The 21,026-nt window shown below is 44.1% G+C and overlaps 1 protein-coding gene across 2 annotated transcripts; it reads right to left on the reverse strand.

Moving 5' to 3' along the window:
• Positions 1-1,715: 1,715 nt before the first annotated feature.
• On the reverse strand, positions 1,716-10,512 carry LOC123144376 (uncharacterized). Of its 2 annotated transcripts, none has more exons than XM_044563492.1 (13): positions 9,389-10,512; positions 9,112-9,292; positions 8,221-8,333; positions 7,968-8,069; positions 7,498-7,567; positions 6,963-7,018; positions 5,999-6,049; positions 5,359-5,463; positions 5,213-5,257; positions 5,035-5,146; positions 3,270-3,457; positions 2,747-2,833; positions 1,716-2,458 (listed from the first exon to the last, which is right to left on the reverse strand). In XM_044563492.1, exons 1-13 carry the CDS (start codon positions 10,316-10,318, stop codon positions 2,282-2,284), a joined length of 2,217 nt encoding a protein of 738 aa, XP_044419427.1. In that variant the 5' UTR covers positions 10,319-10,512; the 3' UTR covers positions 1,716-2,281. The 2 variants fall into 2 exon arrangements, with proteins under 2 accessions (XP_044419427.1, XP_044419426.1); XM_044563491.1 differs by having other exon boundaries at positions 7,968-8,072; positions 9,389-10,511.
• Positions 10,513-21,026: the final 10,514 nt, after the last annotated feature.

The following is a 21,026-nucleotide window of genomic DNA, read 5'->3' on the forward strand; positions in this document are numbered from 1 at the left end:
ACTGGTGGAGTTGTGGAGGATGGCGTCACACTCCACAGGACAGCAAGCTCTAGGGAGACATTGATGAGGGTCTCCGTAGGTGAGGCCGTGAACACCATGGTCAAAGCCGTTGTCAATCTCCTCAGCGTCCACCGCCTCATCCTTCATGATTTCTTCCTCCCTTATCCGAGCAAGGGGCGACGCTCTGGTGATGCTGGACGGCGATTGCAACCGCACGGCTGCTTGAATATCCGCGTGCAAGCCCTCGAGGTACTGGTGAACGAAGCACTTGATGCTTAGTGTGGGGTTGAGATCCAGCACGCGATGTACGCGTTCCCAGAATGCTATCGTGTACTCGGCCACGGTTGCGGTCTGCTTTAGCTCAAGCAGCGAGCACAAGTGCAGGTTGTACTCCGGCGACACGTCCCGGATGTCAAGGATGCAGGCACGCTTGTAGATGCACCGGTCATGCAAGGCGAGAGCCCGCGCTGCTCCGTGTCTTGATCGAATATGAACCACCGCGTCCACATGATTGATTCTTTAGAACACGGAGATCTTCACCACGCCATATGCTGCAAACACCTGCTGCAACATCTCCTCAGTGACCGGGTAGTATACATGGTGCACGGTGACGCACAGAACGCCGCCGGTGAACACCTCTTGGTGGCTCGACATTTCGTCGAACACCTAGTAGGCAGGAAGTGGGTGGTGATTTTTGTGTGGCTCTGAATACCATATTGTCATGTCCCAACCTATGATTGGGTTGAGAACATGGTGGTACACTTAGATACAACAGGAAATGGGGTGAGAAATCAGAGGAATCAGAGTATGGGATGGGGATCAGCAAAGCATGAGATGGGGAAGGAGACGAACTGAAGGAAGGAGAAGGCTACTGCCTTGTTTCATTTTCTGATCGATGCCTCCCTCCTGTACGCTTCGTCCTTTGTAAGCCTTGCTGCAGATTCGTAGCTGGGCCAAGCCCAAGTCCCCTAGCCCATTCCATAGAGCAGGCCCATGAAGAGTATAGGGCATGACCCTTGGGGCATGACAAGATGATGAGGTGCCATGAATTTTTTTTGCATTAGGTAGAAGGATTTGTCTCACCAGCCGACAGAGCAGCCGACAGAGCAGGGGCGCCTCGCCGGCCACCGGCGCCAGGAGCTTGGCCACCGGCGACAGAACAGAGGATGCAAGGAAGGAGGTCTCCCCTGAAGCCTTCCTCTCCTCCTGCCCGCAGGTCCGTCCCTGACAGGGCCAACTCGCCACCATCGCGTCGTGATGGACGACAGCAGCTCGCCGGCGTCCCCGTGGCGTCCACTCGTCGGCATCGTGTTGGTGGTGGTCTGGATCTGGCGCCTTCGGCCTCGCATCGACAGAATCCGTCGCCGGCTTGAACTCAAAGGTCCAAGCTTTTTGGAAGTTCACCACGAGAAGGAGGAGAGGAGCGCGGCAAGGCCACCGAAGGTGGGGGAGGAGAGCGCGGCTACACGATAGAAGGTGGTGGGGGGAGGGGGGAGAGCGCGGCGGCTAGCCGGAGAAGAGCACCAAGCGGACCGCGGCAGCCAGCCAGAGAAGAGAGTGAGGGCGAGGACCGCAAGTTCGGTCGGAAATAGACGGAGGGGGTTTCCGCAAAAAAGCCGTCGCGACAACTAAATCAAAACGGAGGGAGTAGATTTATACTACTCCCTCCGTCCCAAAACAAGTATGTTGAAACAAATCATAATTTCCCATAGTCATTGAAAAACTGAGGTTGTTTCATTCAATATTTAAACGTTTCCATCTCATGTTAACACACCCACTGATGTCCGATTCCCTCCCAGTCATTATGTGCTCCATACCTTGTTCAAAGAGCACTGGTTTGCAGATAATATACTAAAAAAATCAGCATATCAAATCGATGTGATTATTCAGTGTTCACAATACATACATCTTATGGGGTTGCTCTTGAAATGGCAAGTCCCAAAAAAAGGATTTCGCACTGCCGAGAGGATCTTAGTGAGTTTGCAGCTACAAACCTGCAACAAATCAAGAAGGGAACCAACTTCTCAGCACCTTTTCATGTGGGCCAAAAGACAAATAGCACAAGCAGAAAGTAATGCTTTCTTCAGTTGCGCCTTGTGGGGACTGACAGCAGGCAGTAAGAAGAAGCCTATCTGTGTCCGGCAAATCTTAGAACTGCAATATGCCAATGTAGCAACAGGGCTAACAAGCCAGTGATTCCAAGCTGCCTGTGCTCTGCTTGACCCTGGGCAACGTTTGAGTACCCAGAGGCCCATACAACTGCACATCCGAGGCTTCTCAGTCACGGATTACTCATTTTCCCGTTGTCGAAAACCCCAATGCGCTGTTTTCTATGGTCGAAAACTGCCCTGAAGGATTGACCTTCATCACGAAGTTGCTCACTGAACCGTCTTTTTGTTTCATTGTTTACTTTATCCTTCACGCCTGTGGAATTATCTTCAGACAAGGGGTTGGAGACCTACAAGCAATGATTTTCAATATAGCAAACTGGCAGGAAGCAAAGGCTTGGGCCTAAATAAAATTGCCAAAGGGGCCTTGGATATAGGATAGATAAAACTCAATTAAAATAGAAGGCCTTTCATAAAAATAGAAAGCAAGGGAATATATGCAAACAAGTGATTTGTACAAAATATTAGCAAGTATGAAAGAATATGCAGAGCATGAATAGTAGCAGAAAGTAAGGTGCTACTAACAGAATAGTGCGGTCATTTAACTGCCATAACGTTAGCAGTGGGTTAATACTAACCAAATTGTACCCTGATCCAGGTCCTATGATTAAAGATGAAGTGAGTCTCCTTTTGACTGCACCGATAGAAAATCCACCCTTTTCAAGCTGCAAAAGAAAGGAAGATTGAGCATATCAAAAAAGGAATATGGTATTTCCATTCTAAGTAAACAGTGTAACACAGACTTGAGTGAAGGAGCATCAAATCATGACTACAAAGTGATAAACAACTGCAAGGATGCAGCCGACGTAACTTCTATTTTGGAATAATCAAAGTATCTTCAAAGGTTCAGTAAACTAAATACTCCCTCTTGTCTCAAAATGTAAGATGTTAGTGTCAAGAAACGTCTTACATTTTGAGACAGATGGAGTACAAAGTATCCAACTAAATCCGTGTTTTTGTAGCTCAGAAACTAGGACTAAATTTTAATAATGACGTAATTTTTCTTTTGCACTCCAGAGAAGCAAGTGCAGCCAAGGATCAAGCATAAATAAAGCACAAGGAAAGCAATATGTTGAACTTTCACTAAAGCAAATGCCGTACCCGATCACCCCAAGTAAGTGTTTTTTTATGAGTGTCATATGTCTTGGCCAGCCCAGAAAGAGTATGTGTACTTCCATCTGCATGCTTGGACTTGTCAGTATCCTCGTCAAAATCTTTTGACCATTTGCTCTGTCCTAGCTCCTTAATGTCATCTAAGTCTTCTTCATCTGATGAATCCCACTTGTCCCCTGGCATAAAAAAGTACGCACCAAGATTCATTAAAAATATTATAATGACAATGACATATATCGAGTTCAAGTACTCCACACTTGCCCACGTGGGAGAGTTTGTCTCGCAGGGCAGAGGTTCCAACAAGTGTGTGGGCAGGAGATCCACAGTAGGTCAGGTTAGTTGGATTATAAGACTATATAAGTTGACAGAGATAACAAAATTGCCAGCATGCTGATAAGGTGGTGCACGTCAAAAAAAAAGACAGGGTGATGGTGTTTGCTTCATTCCTACAAAGTGAGCTCTGGGTTGACAAGATATATGCATCAACAGAAAAGACGAGTCAAACTACAGGGCTTTCTACACTTGGGGTGTGTTTGGTTCAGGTCACAGGGTGGAATGCAACGGATCCGTTCCAGAACCCACCCATTCTCCTGAATGGAATATTCAGCCCAGATGTGGAATGCACTCGTACCTCCGATTTGGAGGAATCAGGCAGAACACCTCTCAGCCCTCACCTCTCCCGCGACTCACTCACCCCCAAACCCATCCTTGGCCAGCATCGCCACACCCTCATCTCTCTCCCTCTCGATCTGCGACTGCGCCGGCCACTCCCTCGTATTTCACTCTCCGGAGCCGCCTCTCCCTCGCCTCCCCATCGTCTCTTCCTATCTCTCGATCTCTGGTGGCGCCGCACCAAGGATCGAAGATGGCGGCGGGGACGGCAAGGGGAGCAAGGGCGGCGGTCGAAGATGGCGGTGGGGACGGCAAGGGGAGCAGGGGCGGCGGTCTAGCAGCTGCATCGAAGCAACTGGGCTGGCTGCGGCAATTTCGTCCTGCTGCTCGCCTCGGCGTGCAAACTGCGGCAAGTACCTGAGTACTCTTCATGCATATGGTCACTGCGGCCCGGAGCTCGTCCTCACAGGCCCGTCGACAAGTCACCGCCAGCCATCCGGAGCTCATTCACCTGTCGCCCGAAGGTGAAAATGCCCTGCTGCCCCGTGCTTGCCTTCTATATATGATGCCATTGCATATGCAGATGCAGTTGATGTGCACATAACTGTATGCGTGTATGTAGCCATGACGCAAAATTCAGTTTATGTGTATGGTCATGCTAGGATTGTTGCAAGAATTGGCTAAGATCTGTGTGAAAATTGTTAAGGATGAGCAATTTGCGTGAGTTCCAAATTTTGTGATGAATCCCAAAGCAAATTTGATGTTTCAAAGTCTGTAATGAGGAATAATATATCCTGTAATTGTGCATTGTTAGTGCTGGTGAAAATTGCAATAACATTTCGCTAAGAATGCAAAGAGCTATGAAAGACGTGAGATGAATCAGATTTCTCTCATTCCATCTCTCCAACCAAACGCAGGAACGGAACCATTCCATTATATTTTTTGACCCCCACCAAACGCAGGAATGGAACCGACCCATTCCACCAGAATAGAACCATGACATTTCATTCCACTTGGTTCTCAAACCAAACACACTCTTGAGTATGAGAAGAAAAATACTTTGCAGGGCTTCTTCAATTTTTTGTTAGGCTTATTAAACCATAAGATTAACTGTGGCCAAGGATATGTCATCAATATATACCTTGATCAGGTATATCATCTGCTGATTCAAGTATAGCCTTCTTTGAGCTTCCAGACTGGGTGTTAACTGCTGTATCATCAGCATCATCGTTATCCTCTGTGTCCATATCAACCTATTTGACATATAGAAATCATGAGAAAGTTTGTCTCGTCACAAATGACTGGTGAAATAGTGTTACCTCTTGTATAGAATGCTCATGAAGATTGTCACCATGGAATAAAGACTGAAAATAAAGGTGCAAATGATTAGAAACATGATTAACTATGTATCTAATATAAGGTCTATTGCAAAAAATTAAACATAACAATACTCTCAAGAACATACACGGGTATCTAGTCGCACATATAGTGGTGGAGCCTCCTCCCAGTCACCTGCCATCTTTTTTATATCATCCAATGTAAACCCATGCACATTCCTAGCAGCACAGCCCTGTGTATTACAAAAGATATATAAGACGTTCTACGCTATAAAAGGGAATCTATTTTATCTGAGTATAAATATCATACAACTAAGCATATTTCCGACAAAACTACCACGAAGCTACACCACTAGGAAAAGTTTCACCAAAATGCACACATATTTATCGTATTTATCATAAAACTGCATCTTCAAGGTGTATCTACTCTGCCTGTGGACTACAGAAACATGCAAGGTGTATCTGCTCTGGCTATGGAGTACAGGAACATTTGACTGAAAGCTTTCTACATTGGCAATTACACCATATAGTTCACATGTCGTAAGCACCACAACTTCAGGTATATATTTCATCAGCAGTGCATATGGACAGTCTCCCAATCCATATTCTTACCAAACTATACCAAAACAAATAATTGGCAAAGAGTTCTTAGAATTGATGATCCATGACTTATTCGACAAAAATAGAATTGGTGGCTGTCTGAAGTACATAATCACATATTTACAACAAGTTAGGCCTTTCTTATTATGTGATATTACACAAACTTACTGTTGGATCCTTGTATGGTGCCTCGAGCAAGTAGACCTCATAGCCAGATCTCTATACAAGAAAACAGAATCAGTAACCTACTATAGAAAAAACAATAATATTTTTTCAGATTAGGAGACAATAATAATTCAGACAATCAAATTCCAAACAATGAGTTAGCGCAATGAAGTGCCTCCTCAAATGCATAAGATCTTATCCAGCAAGGTTTGGACCTCAACAGTTGATTCTCGGTATATACAACAGTCACTGACCTTGCAACCGCATGTTTTATAGCTATTATGCAAACCATATAAAAATGTAAATCACGTTCCAGTATGTAGTTAACTGCATAGTGCATACAGAAACATGGAACAGACCAGAAGAAAGAGAGTGCTCTTCCCGTGTGCAGGTATAAACACGTACACTCATGCGAGAGAGAGAGAGAGAGAGCTCTTTGTGCGCAGGCATAAACACGTACACTCATGCGAGAGAGAGAGAGAGAGAGCTCTTTGTTCGCAGGCATACACATAGAGAGAGAGCTATTCGCGCACAGGCATAAACACATACTAACAGACATAGAGAGGGAGAGAGAGATGAGCGGTTTTTTATTCTTGTTTTTATGTAAATCGTTGCATAACATTATGTATGTCATGGTATACCGTATTGCCTATGTGAAGGGGGGCTGCCTATATGACACAAGAGCAACTAGTATAGATCAAAAAACACATTCAAGTGGAAAGGAGGAAGAAGAAAGTCACTACTGTGGCAAACAAATTAAATCAAAACATGCAACATTAATATGCAATTTCAAAATAGTACTACATCTTGAGTACTGCCTGACTGGCAGTTGGCCCTAGAACATGCTTTTTGAACAGGAATACCCCTCTTGTTCTTAAAACAAGAACGGTGGTTTAAATATTTAAGAAAAGGTCCAGGTAAGCAAAATAAATTCTCGCAGTTGACGCAAAAGGGACTGAGGGTTTACCTTCGCGCTTGCCCAAAATTGAGCAAAATCAGCTATCCGCAGATTGCGGTCATCCACTAAAAACGGTGAGGGATACCAGCAATAAACATGTCAGTTACCACAATCCAGCATCCGCCACTGGTGAAAATAAAGGCATCGCCTGGTGCATTGTATGCCGCGACAACAGCTAAAATGTTGCTTAACTGAATGTTTTTGAACAATAAGGAATATAAACTTCCGAGACAAATGGGCACCCAACCACTGTCTAGGGAACCGATGTCATAATTCCCACAAACTGGTCACCAAAATATGTGATAATTAATAGAAAACAAAGTTTCTATTGTGGAGAAAATCTTTTAATATTTATATTAAGATGTTGATGAATTTTGACAGGAAAAATAGGAAGGGGACTCATTCAACACTCCATGAAATTACAAGCAAAGACATAAACAAGGCAGACTATAGCGTGCAATGTAAAACAACCAATGCGGACTAAATTGTTGAGTCGTCATAAAGCATGTTGCATCATTTAATAATATTTAGAATAACTTCATACCGATCACAAATGTGAAATTCCCTTCATCAAGGGTCTTCTTAAACGCGTTTAACATGCTTGATCTGTAGGTCTGTCAAATGGAGAAGAAATTAGACTTCTTATGGTGGAGCTTTTCTTTTTAAAAGGCAACTGATAGCCGATGCTCATATCCACAATCCAGGTAATTCTTTCTATAGGGAACCTTACATTATCCTTACATTTAATGCTAATTTCAGATACTATCTCGTTCTCTATACATGCATTGCAAACTCTTGGGAAGGTCCCCTGATATCCATATTTCTAACACATATGAAGTACATTTCTTTACATAAGGTTGCATTGCACCGATGCATTAACTAAAATATGTTTACCTGCTTGTTAATAACAACAGGCGATGCTATGGTTTAGCTATAGCAGGTTCCCAATAATTGGCAGGTGCATTCAACATGACAAAAAGAAAGTAATAGACAAGAACAAATGAGATACATCACCTCCTCCATTTCAGGCTCATAACAATATTCAATCACTTTCTTGGTCAACTGTTTCCGTCCTTTGGATGCAGTAGAAGATTTAGACCCTTCGTTGTCTTCGACCTTCTAAGAGCAATTTAGCACAATATCAGTTACAAGACAAATTATCCATAGAAATAGCAGGGCCATGATGAGCATTTCTGAAAGTCTAAGCCAAGAAATAAATGGTCGACAGTACTCAATAAATTGTGTCCACTGTTCAGTTTCTACCGACCTTCTCAACCTCAATCATGAAATAGTCATCCATCGAGTGAATTCTGGGTGCACTTCCACCACTCTCAACTTCAAGATCACGCAATGCCTTCGCAAGGTAGCTCTTTCCACTACCTACAAGTTCTAATATTTGTCAGAACTGTAACAGTTGTGAAGCGCTGACATGAAATGATTTGACCCTACCAGAATAATAGATAAATTTGTGCGCCAAATTAAACCATAATACTACTCCCTCCCCACCCCACACATATGTCATTTTTGGAAAGTAATTGGTCATGAAGACTCAACTTTAGGTAGTACTCCCTCCGTAAACTAATATAAGAGCGTTTAGATCACTATTTTAGTAATCTAAACACTCTTATATTAGTTTACAGAGGGAGTACCTTATTACGGTATTTTCGCAGGACCTTAAAGATATATCGCTATGCCACGATGGGGTACTTTGTGACAAAGCCATCTATATTCTTTCATATAAACAGTGAAGATACTTCTACAAGTATTGGTGGACAGAGTTAAGCAAATTTGTTTATACCTCTCTAGAAGCAACATATGTATACGAACGGAGGGAGTAGGAAGTTCATCATGCATATTGATGTTTGCTTTCGATTGAAAACGTCATCAAATAGATTACAATTTGTTCAAAAAAAATTCAGGAACTCCCAAGTAATGTGCCCGGGTTTCATGTATATGTAAGAAAGACAACATGCACTCTTAAACAACAGGAACACTGAAACGATAAGGTCACTGCTTATGGAAGTATCAAAAGGTTGAACACTTCCCACAGCATATCAGATCTAATGTCATTTTACTGGCTAGGGTTGCCAACTTTGTTGCACTTAATAATTAGACTACTTAATGACTATGACACATTAACAATGGTATATGAAATAACCTGGAAGCCCTCGCAGGATAATAACAATATGATCAGGGCGTGAAGCACGAAGGGGCTGCTTGAACAAGTCACATGCATTAACAATATTGACTTCCACATTGTTAAAAGAATGTTTGTCATGTGTTGGCATTCTATCCCCCAAATGCTGCTCCGATTGTTGCCGATGTACAAAATCTACCCCCTGGAGAAACATGCACATATATAACGATTAATACTTTTGACTTCTGAGTGGCCAATGATATATTATAAGCAAAGCATCCAAGTGCATGACGAGAACCTCATTTTGGTTGGGTCCATTGTAATAATTTGCGTTTGGCATCAGATGGGAATGATGCAAGGTATTATCACTGGGTGGAAGTGATGTAGTAGCCAGGGAACTGGAGAGGACAGGAAACAACGACGAGTTTGCTGCTGGCAGAGGTGGCATTGCATGGTAATCTGGGGTAGAAGGCACTGGAGGATCTGGTGGTGGCGGAACAACACCCGCATGATGACGCCAATCGCGGGAATCATAATGGTTTCCTGCCTCAGCATGTTGAGGTACTGAAGGAAGTGGTGGAGCACCAGGCATTGCTTCAGGGTGAAACTGGTGATGGTGATGGTGGTCGAAATACTTCTCCTGAGATCCTCCTACCGAATCTAAGGCACTATACCTATCAAATGGCATCGGCGGAGGTGGCATCCTTCTGACGAGATCGTAATCAGTGAAATTGCCTCCCTGCGCATAGGGATTATTATAATTTTGAAGAGGATAGCCTCCATCATCTCCATAGCCGAAACCATCGGGTGGATACGGTTCGCCATGCCACTGTGCAGGCGGCAGCTGAGCGCGGCCATGGCCATGCTCCCGGATCAGCCCGAGCAGCCGCTCTCCCTCCACGGAAGCCCTGCCCAACATTGGCGGGTACGGAGGGGGCGGGCCGGAGAACGGAGGCGCCTCCCCCACGCGCATCCTCTTGTGGGGGCCTTCCGTGTCGAGGAGATCGTACGGGTGCGGCCCCGGAGGAGCCCACATCGGCGGCGGCGGCGGCGGCGGGTGGAAGGGGGCATGGTACTGCGGCGGGGGAGGAGGGAGCGGTGGGTGGAGATCGTAGGGAAAGGGGTGGGGCGGGAGAGGCGGAGGCGGGCAAAAGGGGAAGTGGGGCGCGGTGCAGACGGGGCAGAGGTCGTTGCCGGCGCCGGCTGGGAAGCGCCATGGATGATCCATGAGGAGGTGGCCGCGTGGGTTTGGGGATCTAGGGTTTCGAGGGAATAATCAAGGGGGGTTGAGGCTTGCTTCGAGAAGGTTCGAAAGTTCTTTGGGGTTCTGCAGATAGCTTCGCCAGTTGGGGACGGGGCGAGGAGGCTGTGCGCAGCTGCTGCTGCTAGAAGGAAGATGAGCTGGTCCGATTCTGTGCGGAGGACCCTCGTAGAGTCGTAATTTGTATCGTTCGCGACCTCAGCTGATTTATTAAATAATTTCAGTTTTGCTAAAGCACATCTAGATGTGCTATAAGTATTGCATATCTAAGTCCTATGTTATTGATCTTATGATGAGATTCATGTAGATATTTTCTTTTTCTTTTTTCTCTTTCTCTTTATGCTTTAATTCACTCACTTAGATGTGCAATAACTAGAGCACATTTAGATGTGCCCTAGACACACCCAAATAATTTTTTTGCAATGAGCATATAGTCTTTTTAAGCATAAATAAATTCGAACGTATGAATTTTAAGCATGGTAACCCAAACGTTGGGTTTTAAGCATGGAAACCCGAACGTTTTTATGACAGCTTTAGTTGATATGGGGTGGCAAGTTTAGGCAATTTTGTGACAAGAAAATGAACTGGGGCAAAATTGACATGTTTTAACAACTAAACTTGCCACCTCATGCCAAATTGTCATCAAAAACGTTTGGGGTGATATGCTTAAAATTTGAATGTTCGAAATTTATCGGTTCCTAAGTACTCCCTCCAGATCAGAAATTTAGATTGTCAGACTTCGCTAGCGAAACATGTATAACATGCCATAAAATATACATGTATGTGAAAGCTTTATTCGACAATGTATGTAGAGGAGTGACTCAATTTTGTACTAAATTTGTACTAAAGTTAATACAAAGTTGACTCACTTATTTTGGGATGGAGGGAGTAATTTTTATGGCATACAACACATGTTTCGGTAATCGGTAGTCAAATCTAAGACATAAAAAATGCATGCTCAACTTGTATTGCCGTCCGTGTGTTTGTAAAGCATCTACTGAATTTCAACCTTACTATCAAGTTAGTATCGAAACTGTAAAACAATAATATAAAATGATAATTTGTTTATCTGTGCTTCTGATACGTCTCTATCGTATCTATAATTTTTATTGTTTCATGCTACTATATTATCTATTTTGAATGTTTAATGGGCTTTATTATGCACTTTTATATTATTTTTGGGACTAACATACTAACCGGAGGCCCAGTGCAAATTGTTGTTTTTTGCCTATTTCAGTGTTTCGCAGAAAAGAAATATCAAACGGGGTCCAAACGGAATGAAACCTTCGCGAGGATCGTTTTTGAAACAAACGCAATCCAGGAGACTTGGAGTGGACGTCAAGGAAGCAACGAGGCGGCCACGAGGTAGGGAGGCGTGCCCAGGGGGTAGGCGCGCCCCCCACCCTCATGGGCCCCTCGTGGCTCCACGGACCTACTTCCTTCGTCTATATACACTCTTATACCCTGAAAACATCCAGGAGCACCACGAAACCCTATTTCCACCGCCGCAACCTTCTGTACCCGTGAGATCCCATCTTGGGGCCTTTTTCGGCGCTCCGCCGGAGGGGGAATTGATCACGGAGGGCTTCTACATCAACACCATAGGCTCTCCGATGATGTGTGAGTAGTTTACCACAGACCTTCGGGTCCATAGTTATTAGCTAGATGGCTTCTTCTCTCTCTTTGGATCTCAATACAAAGTTCTCCTCAATTCTCTTGGAGATCTATTCGATGTAATACTTTTTGCGGTGTGTTTGTCGAGATCCGATGAATTATGGGTTTATGATCAAGATTATCTATGAATAATATTTGATTCTTCTCTGAATTCTTATATGTATGATTTGATATCTTTGCAAGTCTCTTCGAATTATCAGTTTTGTTTGGCCTACTATATTGATCTTTCTTGCAATGGGAGAAGTGCTTAGCTGTGGGTTCAATCTTGCGGTGTCCTTTCCCAGTGATAGCAGGGGCAGCAAGGCACGTATTGTATTGTTGCCATCGAGGGTAAAAAGATGGGGTTTATATCATATTGCTTGAGTTTATCCCTCTACATCATGTCATCTTGCCTAATGCGTTACTCTATTCGTATGAACTTAATACTCTAGATGCATGCTGGATAGCGGTCGATGTGTGGAGTAATAGTAGTAGATGCAGAATCGTTTCGGTTTACTTGTCACGGACGTGATGCCTATATACATGATCATGCCTAGATATTCTCATAACTACTATGCGCTTTTCTATCAATTGCTCGACAGTAATTTGTTCACCCACCGTAGAATATGCTATCTTGAGAGAAGCCACTAGTGAAACCTATGGCCCCTGGGTCTATTTTCCATCATATTAATCTCCCGCCAACGTGCTATTTCTGTCGTCATTTATTTTTGCAATCTTTACTTTTCAATCTACACCAAAAATACCAAAAATATTTATCTTATTATCTCTATCAGATCTCACTTCTGCAAGTGGTCGTGAAGGGATTAACAACCCCTTTATCGCGTTGGTTGCAAGGTTCTTAATTGTTTGTGCAGGTACGAGGAATTTGTGTGTAGTCTCCTACTGGATTAATACCTTGGTTCTCAAAATCTGAGGGAAATACTTACGCTACTTCGCTGCATCACCCTTTCCTCTTCAAGGGAAAACCAACGCATACTCAAGAGGTAGCAAGAAGGATTTCTGGCGCCGTTGCCGGGGAGGTTTACGCCAAGTCAAGTCAAGATTTGATCTCCCGTCAACTTGCCAATTTCTGGCGCCGTTGCCGGGGAGATCTATGCACAAGTCAAGACATACCAAGTACCCATCACAAACTCTTATCCCTCGCATTATATTATTTGTCATTTGCCTCTCGTTTTCCTCTCCCCCACTTCACCCTTGCCGTTGTATTCGCCCTTTTTCCATTCGTCTCTTTTTGCTTGCTTGTTGTGTGCTTGTGTGTTGGATTGTTGGTCACGATGGCTCAAGACAATACTAAATTGTGTGATTTTTCCAATACCAACAACAATGATTTTCTTAGCACTCTGATTGCTCCTATTACCGATGTTGAATCTTGTGAAATTAATGCTGCTTTGTTGAATCTTGTCATGAAAGATCAATTCTCTGGCCTTCCTAGTGAAGATGCCGCTACTCATCTAAACAACTTTGTTGATTTGTGCGATATGCAAAAGAAGAAAGATGTGGATAATGATATTGTCAAATTGAAGCTATTTCCGTTTTCGCTTAGAGATCGTGCTAAAACTTGGTTCTCTTCTTTGCTTAAAAATAGTATTGATTCCTGGAATAAGTGCAAAGATGCTTTTATCTCTAAGTATTTTCCTCCTGCTAAGATCATCTCTCTTAGAAACGATATTATGAATTTTAAGCAACTTGATCATGAGCATGTTGCATAAGCTTGGGAGAGGATGAAATTAATGATACGTAATTGCCCTACACATGTTTTGAATTTACGGATGATTATACAAAAAATTATGCCGGATTGAATTTTGCTTCTAGAAATCTTTTAGATTCGGCCGCGGGAGGCACTTTTATGGAAATCACTTTAGGAGAAGCTCCTAAACTCCTAGATAATATTATGATTAATTATTCTTAATGGCACACCGAAAGATCTACTAGTAAAAAGGTTCATACGATTGAAGAGATTAATGTTTTGCGTGGAAAGATGGATGAGCTTATTAAATTGTTTGCTAATAAGAGTGTTCCTTCCGATCCTAATGATATGCCTTTGTCCACTTTGATTGAGAATAATAATGAATCTATGGATGTGAATTTTGTTGGTAGGAACAATTTTGGTAACAACGCGTATAGAGGAAACTTTAATTCTAGGCCGTTCCCTAGTAATTCATCTAATAATTATGGTAATTCCTACAACAACTCTTATGGAAATTTTAATAAGATGCCCTCTGATTTCGAGACTAGTGTTAAAGAATTTATGATTTCGCAAAAGAATTTCAATGCTTTGCTTGAAGAAAAATTGCTTAAGGTTGATGAATTGGCTACAAACATGGATAGAATTTCTCTTGATGTTGATTCTTTGAAACTTAGATCTATTCCACCTAAGCATGATATCAATGAGTCTGTCAAAGCCATGAGAATTTCCATTGATGAGTGCAACGAAAGAACCGCTAGGATGCGTGCTAAAAAAGACTGCTTTATGAAAACGTGTTCTTCTAGTTTCCATGATAATAAGGATGAAGATCTAAAAGTGATTGATGTGTCTCCTATTAAATCTTTGTTTTCTAGTATGAATCTTGATAATGATGGAACTGAAGATGAGTCAACTTTAGTTAGAAGGCGTCCCAATGATTCAGAGTTTTTAGATCTTGATGCAAAAAATGATAAAAGTGGGATTGAAGAGGTCAAAACTTTACATAGCAATGAACTCACTATTTTGGATTTCAAGGAATTTAATTATGATAATTGCTCTTTGATAGATTGTATTTCCTTGTTGCAATCTGTGTTAAATTCTCCTCATGCTTATAATCAAAATAAAGCTTTTACCAAACATATCGTTGATGCTTTAATGCAATCTTATGAAGAAAAACTTGAATTAGAAGTCTCCATCCCTAGAAAACTTTATGATGAGTGGGAACCTACTATTAAAATTAAGATTAAAGATCATGAATGCTATGCTTTGTGTGATTTGGGTGCTAGTGTTTCCACAATTCCAAAAACTTTGTGTGATGTGTTAGGTTTCCGTGAATTTGATGATTGTTCTTTGAACTTGCATCTTGCGGATTCCCCCATTAAGAAACCTATGGGAAGGATTAATGATGTTTTTATTGTTGCAAATAGAAATTATGTTGTCGTAGATTTCATTGTTCTCGATATAGACTGCAACCCTACATGTCCTATTATTCTTGGTAGACCTTTCCTTAAAACGATTGGTGCAATTATTAATATGAAGGAAGGAAATATTAGATTCCAACTTCCGTTAAGGAAGGGCATGGAACACTTTCCTAGGAAGAAAATTAAATTGCCTTGTGAATCTATTATGAGGGCCACTTATAATTTGCATGCCAAAGATGACAATACCTAGATCTATCCTTATTTTTATGTCTAGCTAGGGGCGTTAAAACGATAGCGCTTGTTGGGAGGCAACCCAATTTTATTTTTGTTCCTTACTTTTTGTTCCTGTTTAGTAATAAATAATTCATCTAGCCTCTGATTAGATGTGGTTTTATGTTTTAATTAGTGTTTGTGCCAAGTAAAACCTATAGAATCTTCTTGGGTGATAATTATTTGATCTTGCTGAAAAAGACAGAAACTTTTTGCTCACGAAAACAGTTGTTAAAAATCACCAGAAAGTGAGAAAATACTGATTCCAATTGTAGTAGATCAATAATCAAATTATTTAGGTCGTCCTATTTTGGTAGATTTTTCTGAGTTACATAAGTTTGCGTTTGACACAGATTACTACAGATTGTTCTGTTTTAGACAGATTCTATTTTTCGGGTGTTGTTTGCTTATTTTGATGAATCTATGGCTAGTATCGGGGGGTATGAACCATAGAGAAGTTGGAATAAAGTAGGTTTAACACCAATATAAATAAAGAATGAGTTCATTACAGTACCTTAAGGTGGTGGTTTGTTTTATTTCGCTAACGGAGCTCATGAGATTTTCTGTTGAGTTTTGTGTTGTGAAGTTTTCAAGTTTTTGGGTAAAGATTTGATGGATTTTGGAACAAGGAGTAGCAAGAGCCTAAGCTTGGTGATGCCCAAGGCACCCCAATGTAAAATTCAAGGATATCCAAAAGCCTAAGCTTGGGGATGCCCCAGAAGGCATCCCTTCTTTCGCCTTCATCTATCGGTAACTTTACTTGATGCTATATTTTTATTCATCACATGATATGTGTTTTGCTTGGGGCGTCTTATATGATTTGAGTCTTTGCTTTTTAGTTTACCACAATCATCCTTGCTGTACACACCTTTTGGAAAGACACACATGAATTGGAATTTATTAGAATACTCTATGTGCTTCACTTATATATTTTGAGCTAGATAATTTTGCTCTAGTGCCTCGCTTATATCTTTTTAGAGCACGATGGTGGTTTATTTTATAGAAATTATTGATCTCTCATGCTTCACTTATATTATTTTGAGAGTCGTTTAGAACATCATGGTAATTTTCTTTGGTTAAAATTTTAGTCCTAAACTGATGAGCATCCAAGATAGGTATAATAAAAACTATCATATAAAGTGGATTGAATACTATGAGAAGTTTGATGCTTTAAGATTGTTTTGAGATATGAAGATGATGATATTAGAGTCATGCTAGTTGAGTAGTTGTGAATTTGAGAAATACTTGTGCTAAAGTTTGTGATTCTCATAGCATGCACGTATGGTGAACCATTATGTGATGAAGTCGGAGGATGATTTATTTATTAATTGTATTCCTTATGAGTGGCGGTCGAGGACGAGCGATGGTATTTTCCTACCAATCTATACCCCTAGGAGCATGTGCGTAATACTTCGTTTCGATAACTAATAGATTTTTGCAATAAGTATGTGAGTTCTTTATGACTAATGTTGAGTCCATGGATTATACGCACTCTCACCCTTCCACCATTGCTAGCCTCTCTAATACCGTGCACCTTCCGCCGGTATCATACACCCACCATCACTACTGGAACTAGCTTATTTGTCGTCTGCCTGTTCTTTGCCGTCCGCTGGCGGACGGCAAAGAAGGTCTTTGCCATCCGCTTACAGAAAACGGACGGCAAAGAACAGGCTGATGGCAAAGAAGGTCGGCTGATGGCAAAGAAGGTCTTTGCCATCAGCCTGTTCTTTGCCGTCTGCTGGCTGACGGCAAAGAGAGAGCTGGCCCCACTAAACGAGCTAATTGGAAAAAACTTAACGGCCCCCCTCTTTGCCGTCTGCTAGCAGACGACAAAGAGGAAACAAAGCGGACGGCAAAGGGTGGGCGGACGGCAAAGATGTGACCTAACTAACGGCCGAGCCCCACCCCGCCCCTTCTCTCTGTTTCTCTCCCTCTCTCCTCCCCGACAACCACAGCAGCCCCCGCCGCCCGCCACCGCCCCCGCCGCCTGCCGCCGCCCACTACCCGTCGTCGCCCCCGCCACCTGCCGCCGCTTGCCCCGTCGACCCACCACCCCCGCCGCCCCCACACGCCAACGCCTCGTCGCCCCACGACCCCGCCGCCCCACCACGTCGCCGCCCACCGCCCGCAGCCCCACCACCCGCCCACCACCCGGCGCCACCGCGGCCCCATTGCCCCCGCCTCCCTGCCGGCCCGGCGCCGCCGCTCACCGCCCCGGCGCCACCGTCGCCCCCGTCGCCGCCGCTCCGGTGAGTTATTTTTTTCTATTTTTTCTTTTTTTGTTGTTTAATTGTTAGTGTTAGATTCAGTTTAGTTTTAGTGCTAGAATGACTAGTTTTAGTTATAGTTTTACTTTAGTTTTAGTTTTAGTTTTTATTTTTAGTTTAGTTTATTTTAGATTAGTTTTAGTTTTAATTTTACTTTAGTTTTAGTTTTTATTTTTATTTTAGTTTATTTTAGATTAGTTTTAGTTTTAGTTTTAGTGAAGAAGAAGAAGAAGAGTAGGAGGAGGAGGAGGAGGAGGGAGGAAGAGGAGGAGGGAGAAGAAGAAAGAAAAGAAGAAGAAGAAAGAAGAATAAGAAGAAGAAGAAGAAGAAGAAGAAGAAGAAGAAGAAGAAGAAGAAAGAAGAGGAGGAGGAGGAGGGAGGGAGAAGAAGAAAGAAAAGAAAAGAAGAAGAAGAAGAAGAAGAAGAAGAAGAAGAGGAGGAGGAGGAGGAAGAGGAGGAGGAGGAGGAAGAAGAGGAGAAGAGGAGGAGGAGGGAGGAAGAGGAGAGGGAGAAGAAGAGAAGAAGAAAAGGCTGTCACGTGCCCCGACCGCGACCCACACCCCGACCCCGACATCCCGACCCCGACACCCCGGCCCGACACCCCGACCCCGACACGGCACCCCGACCCCGACACGCCACGCCGACACCCCGGCACGACACCCCGACACCCTGACACCCCGACCCCGACCCCCGACCCCCGACACCCTGACACCACACCCCGACCCCAACACCCCGACCACCGACACCCAGACCCCGAAACAGCACCCCGACCCCGACACGCCACCCCGACACCCCAGCACGACACCCCGACCCCGACCCCCGATACCCTGACATCATATATTTTTTGATTTTGTTATGAGACACATCATATATAATTCTGTTGATCGGGTAGATTTAAACATCATATATATATATATATATTGATTTTGTTATGAAAAACATCATATATTATTATTCATGTCGGTATTTTTTTATGTTGTACTAATTTTGTTTACTCTTTGTCATGGCAGGTGTTGAAAGATGGTGGGCGCTGGTCGGGAGCGCTCCGAGGCCCCTTCTTCGTCGGCGCGTGGTGGGAGGTCTTCCATTCCACACGCACCTCTCCGCTGAGCGTTGCTGGACAGTATGGCGACACCGCCGGGCCCTTCTTCGTCGACAGTGGTGCCCAGCAGGGGATGAGGTAAGGGAGGGAAGAAGAGAGGAGTTGGAGCACGTGGTCGCGGGAGAGGAGGTAGGGTGACTGCTAGGGCGCCTTCCTCGCCGCCATCCCCAGCTGTTTCACCCGAGCACGTGACTGCTAGGGTGGACTCGTCCGAGGAGGAGGCTACACGGACTCCGGTCCACGAGCCTTCGGCCCACGAGACCCCGGAGGAGCACACGTCTGGATGGGGTACCTGGCCGGATGAGCCTGAGGGGCCGAGTGGCCATGCTGATGATGGCGGGGAGCCGACTGATATTGAGGAGGAGGGGGGCACCGTCTACCAGCGTGGTTGTACACGGCTCACGTCCGTGCCGGCGACCCGCGAGCAGAGGTGGTTGATTTTCCCTCATGGGGAGAGGTAAGTGCATTTAATCTTTTTGTACCTTCTGCATTCACGTTTCTTCAAATATCTAATGCGTTGGCCTTGTCATGCTTTAGGGGTTGGGACCACCATCATAGTGTCCGCCGGCCCAACTCCGTCCTTGGAGTGCTTCGCCGGCAAAACTTCCCGGGGTTTGTCACGTTGCCTGGTGAGGGTCGGCTTCAGAGCTTGGATTGAGCTGGGAGCACTACTTGGCTGCCCCGGCCCCGCCGGGTGAGATTATCGACGGTGTCTTGTGCGACACGAGGGCAGACGTGGTGATCAGAAAGTTATGGGTAATTTCTCCTTTACACATTTAAAAATCTTCAACTAGCTAGCTATTAATTGTACTAATCAATATTGTCTAATTTGATTGCAGACATTCTACAGGTGTGAGGAGGGATACGAGGAGGAGGCGGCAAATGTTATCGAGAACGTCTGCAAGCGCCTACTACAGAACTTACGGCACGAGGCTCGGGTGCAGGCTGTTCGAGACTACTACGCCTTGCGTGGTATCAAGAAGCCCAAGCCGGCGTGCCGCGATAAGTTCCTGAGTAAGGAGCAGTACATGAAGGTAATTCTTAAGGCCTTGTACTTACTTCCTTCATTTAGTAATTCATAGCCGTAGCGCTCAAGTTTCTATTTGCTAACTTAGGCGCCTCCGAGATGGTGTGCGGATCGGATGGATTGTTGGGAGGTGTTGGTCAATGAGTGGTGCTCAAAAGAATGGCTAGCCGTCCACAACGCGGCCAAGGACAAACGTGCCCAAATGGAAGGTGTGCCACACCATCAAGGCAGCTCCAACTTATATCAGTTCGGGCGGAACTGGGTATGTGGTTTGCTTCATGATTCATGCAATTCATTCATCATGCTAGCTTGAGCCCTTTAATTACTAATTTACTTTGTTTCTCTCTTTCAGGCACGCTACAATAAGGCGGATAAGGTGCCAGAGGTGTACGACCTGTATGCCATGGCCCACACTGCCTCTTTCAAGAAAGTCAAGGCATTCTCTCCGTCTGACCTCGATGATGCAAACAACTTCACCAACATCTCCTCCCACGACAAGCTCGTGAAATATAGGGATGAGGGGAAGGCGAGGAAAGGGGAGGACTTTAACCCGACTCAGGGTCCCATTGACCCAGAGCTGGTGATGATATCTGGTGGCGGGAGGTCCCATGGCTCCATAGCCATTGGAGATGGACTTATCCGTTGTCCTAGCACTCTCCCGGAGATCAAGGCGCGCCAGTCGAGCTCCGCTCCTGAGATAAGGCCTCGTGAACGGTCAGTCCAACTCGCCATCAAGGTTAGTTATACGTACTCAGCTATATTTCTCCATTACATTGTGTGTGCTTCCATCAATGATTACAAATGGTAACGAGGAGTGGTGCTGCAGGCTGCTATACAGAGTGAGAGAGATAGAACGGAGAATCTTCTGGCGGAGGCGGCGGAGAGGCAGCGGGAGTTGGAGGAGAGGACGACAAAGATGTTGGAGGAGGAGAGGGCACGGAATGACATGCAGGCAAGGGCCATGTACGAGCTCCTTGTGGTAAGTTTCTTCTGCATATTAGCCAAAACATTCATGTAGTGTTTGTCTCATTACTAACTAGTATGACTGAGTCGTCAAAACCAAATGTGCAGTCTGTGTGCGAGAAGACCGGTCAGACCGCTCCGCCGATGCCAGTGATTGCTCCTGGGACCACAGTGAGTTTAATTTGAATGGACATTACTTGCTAGTCTTAACATTTGAGTGTCATCATGCTAACGAGATATTGGAAATGATCTTTGGTGCAGCGTAAC

The sequence above is a fragment of the Triticum aestivum genome, chromosome 6D, assembly GCF_018294505.1.
Source record: "Triticum aestivum cultivar Chinese Spring chromosome 6D, IWGSC CS RefSeq v2.1, whole genome shotgun sequence".
NCBI lineage: Eukaryota > Viridiplantae > Streptophyta > Magnoliopsida > Poales > Poaceae > Triticum > Triticum aestivum.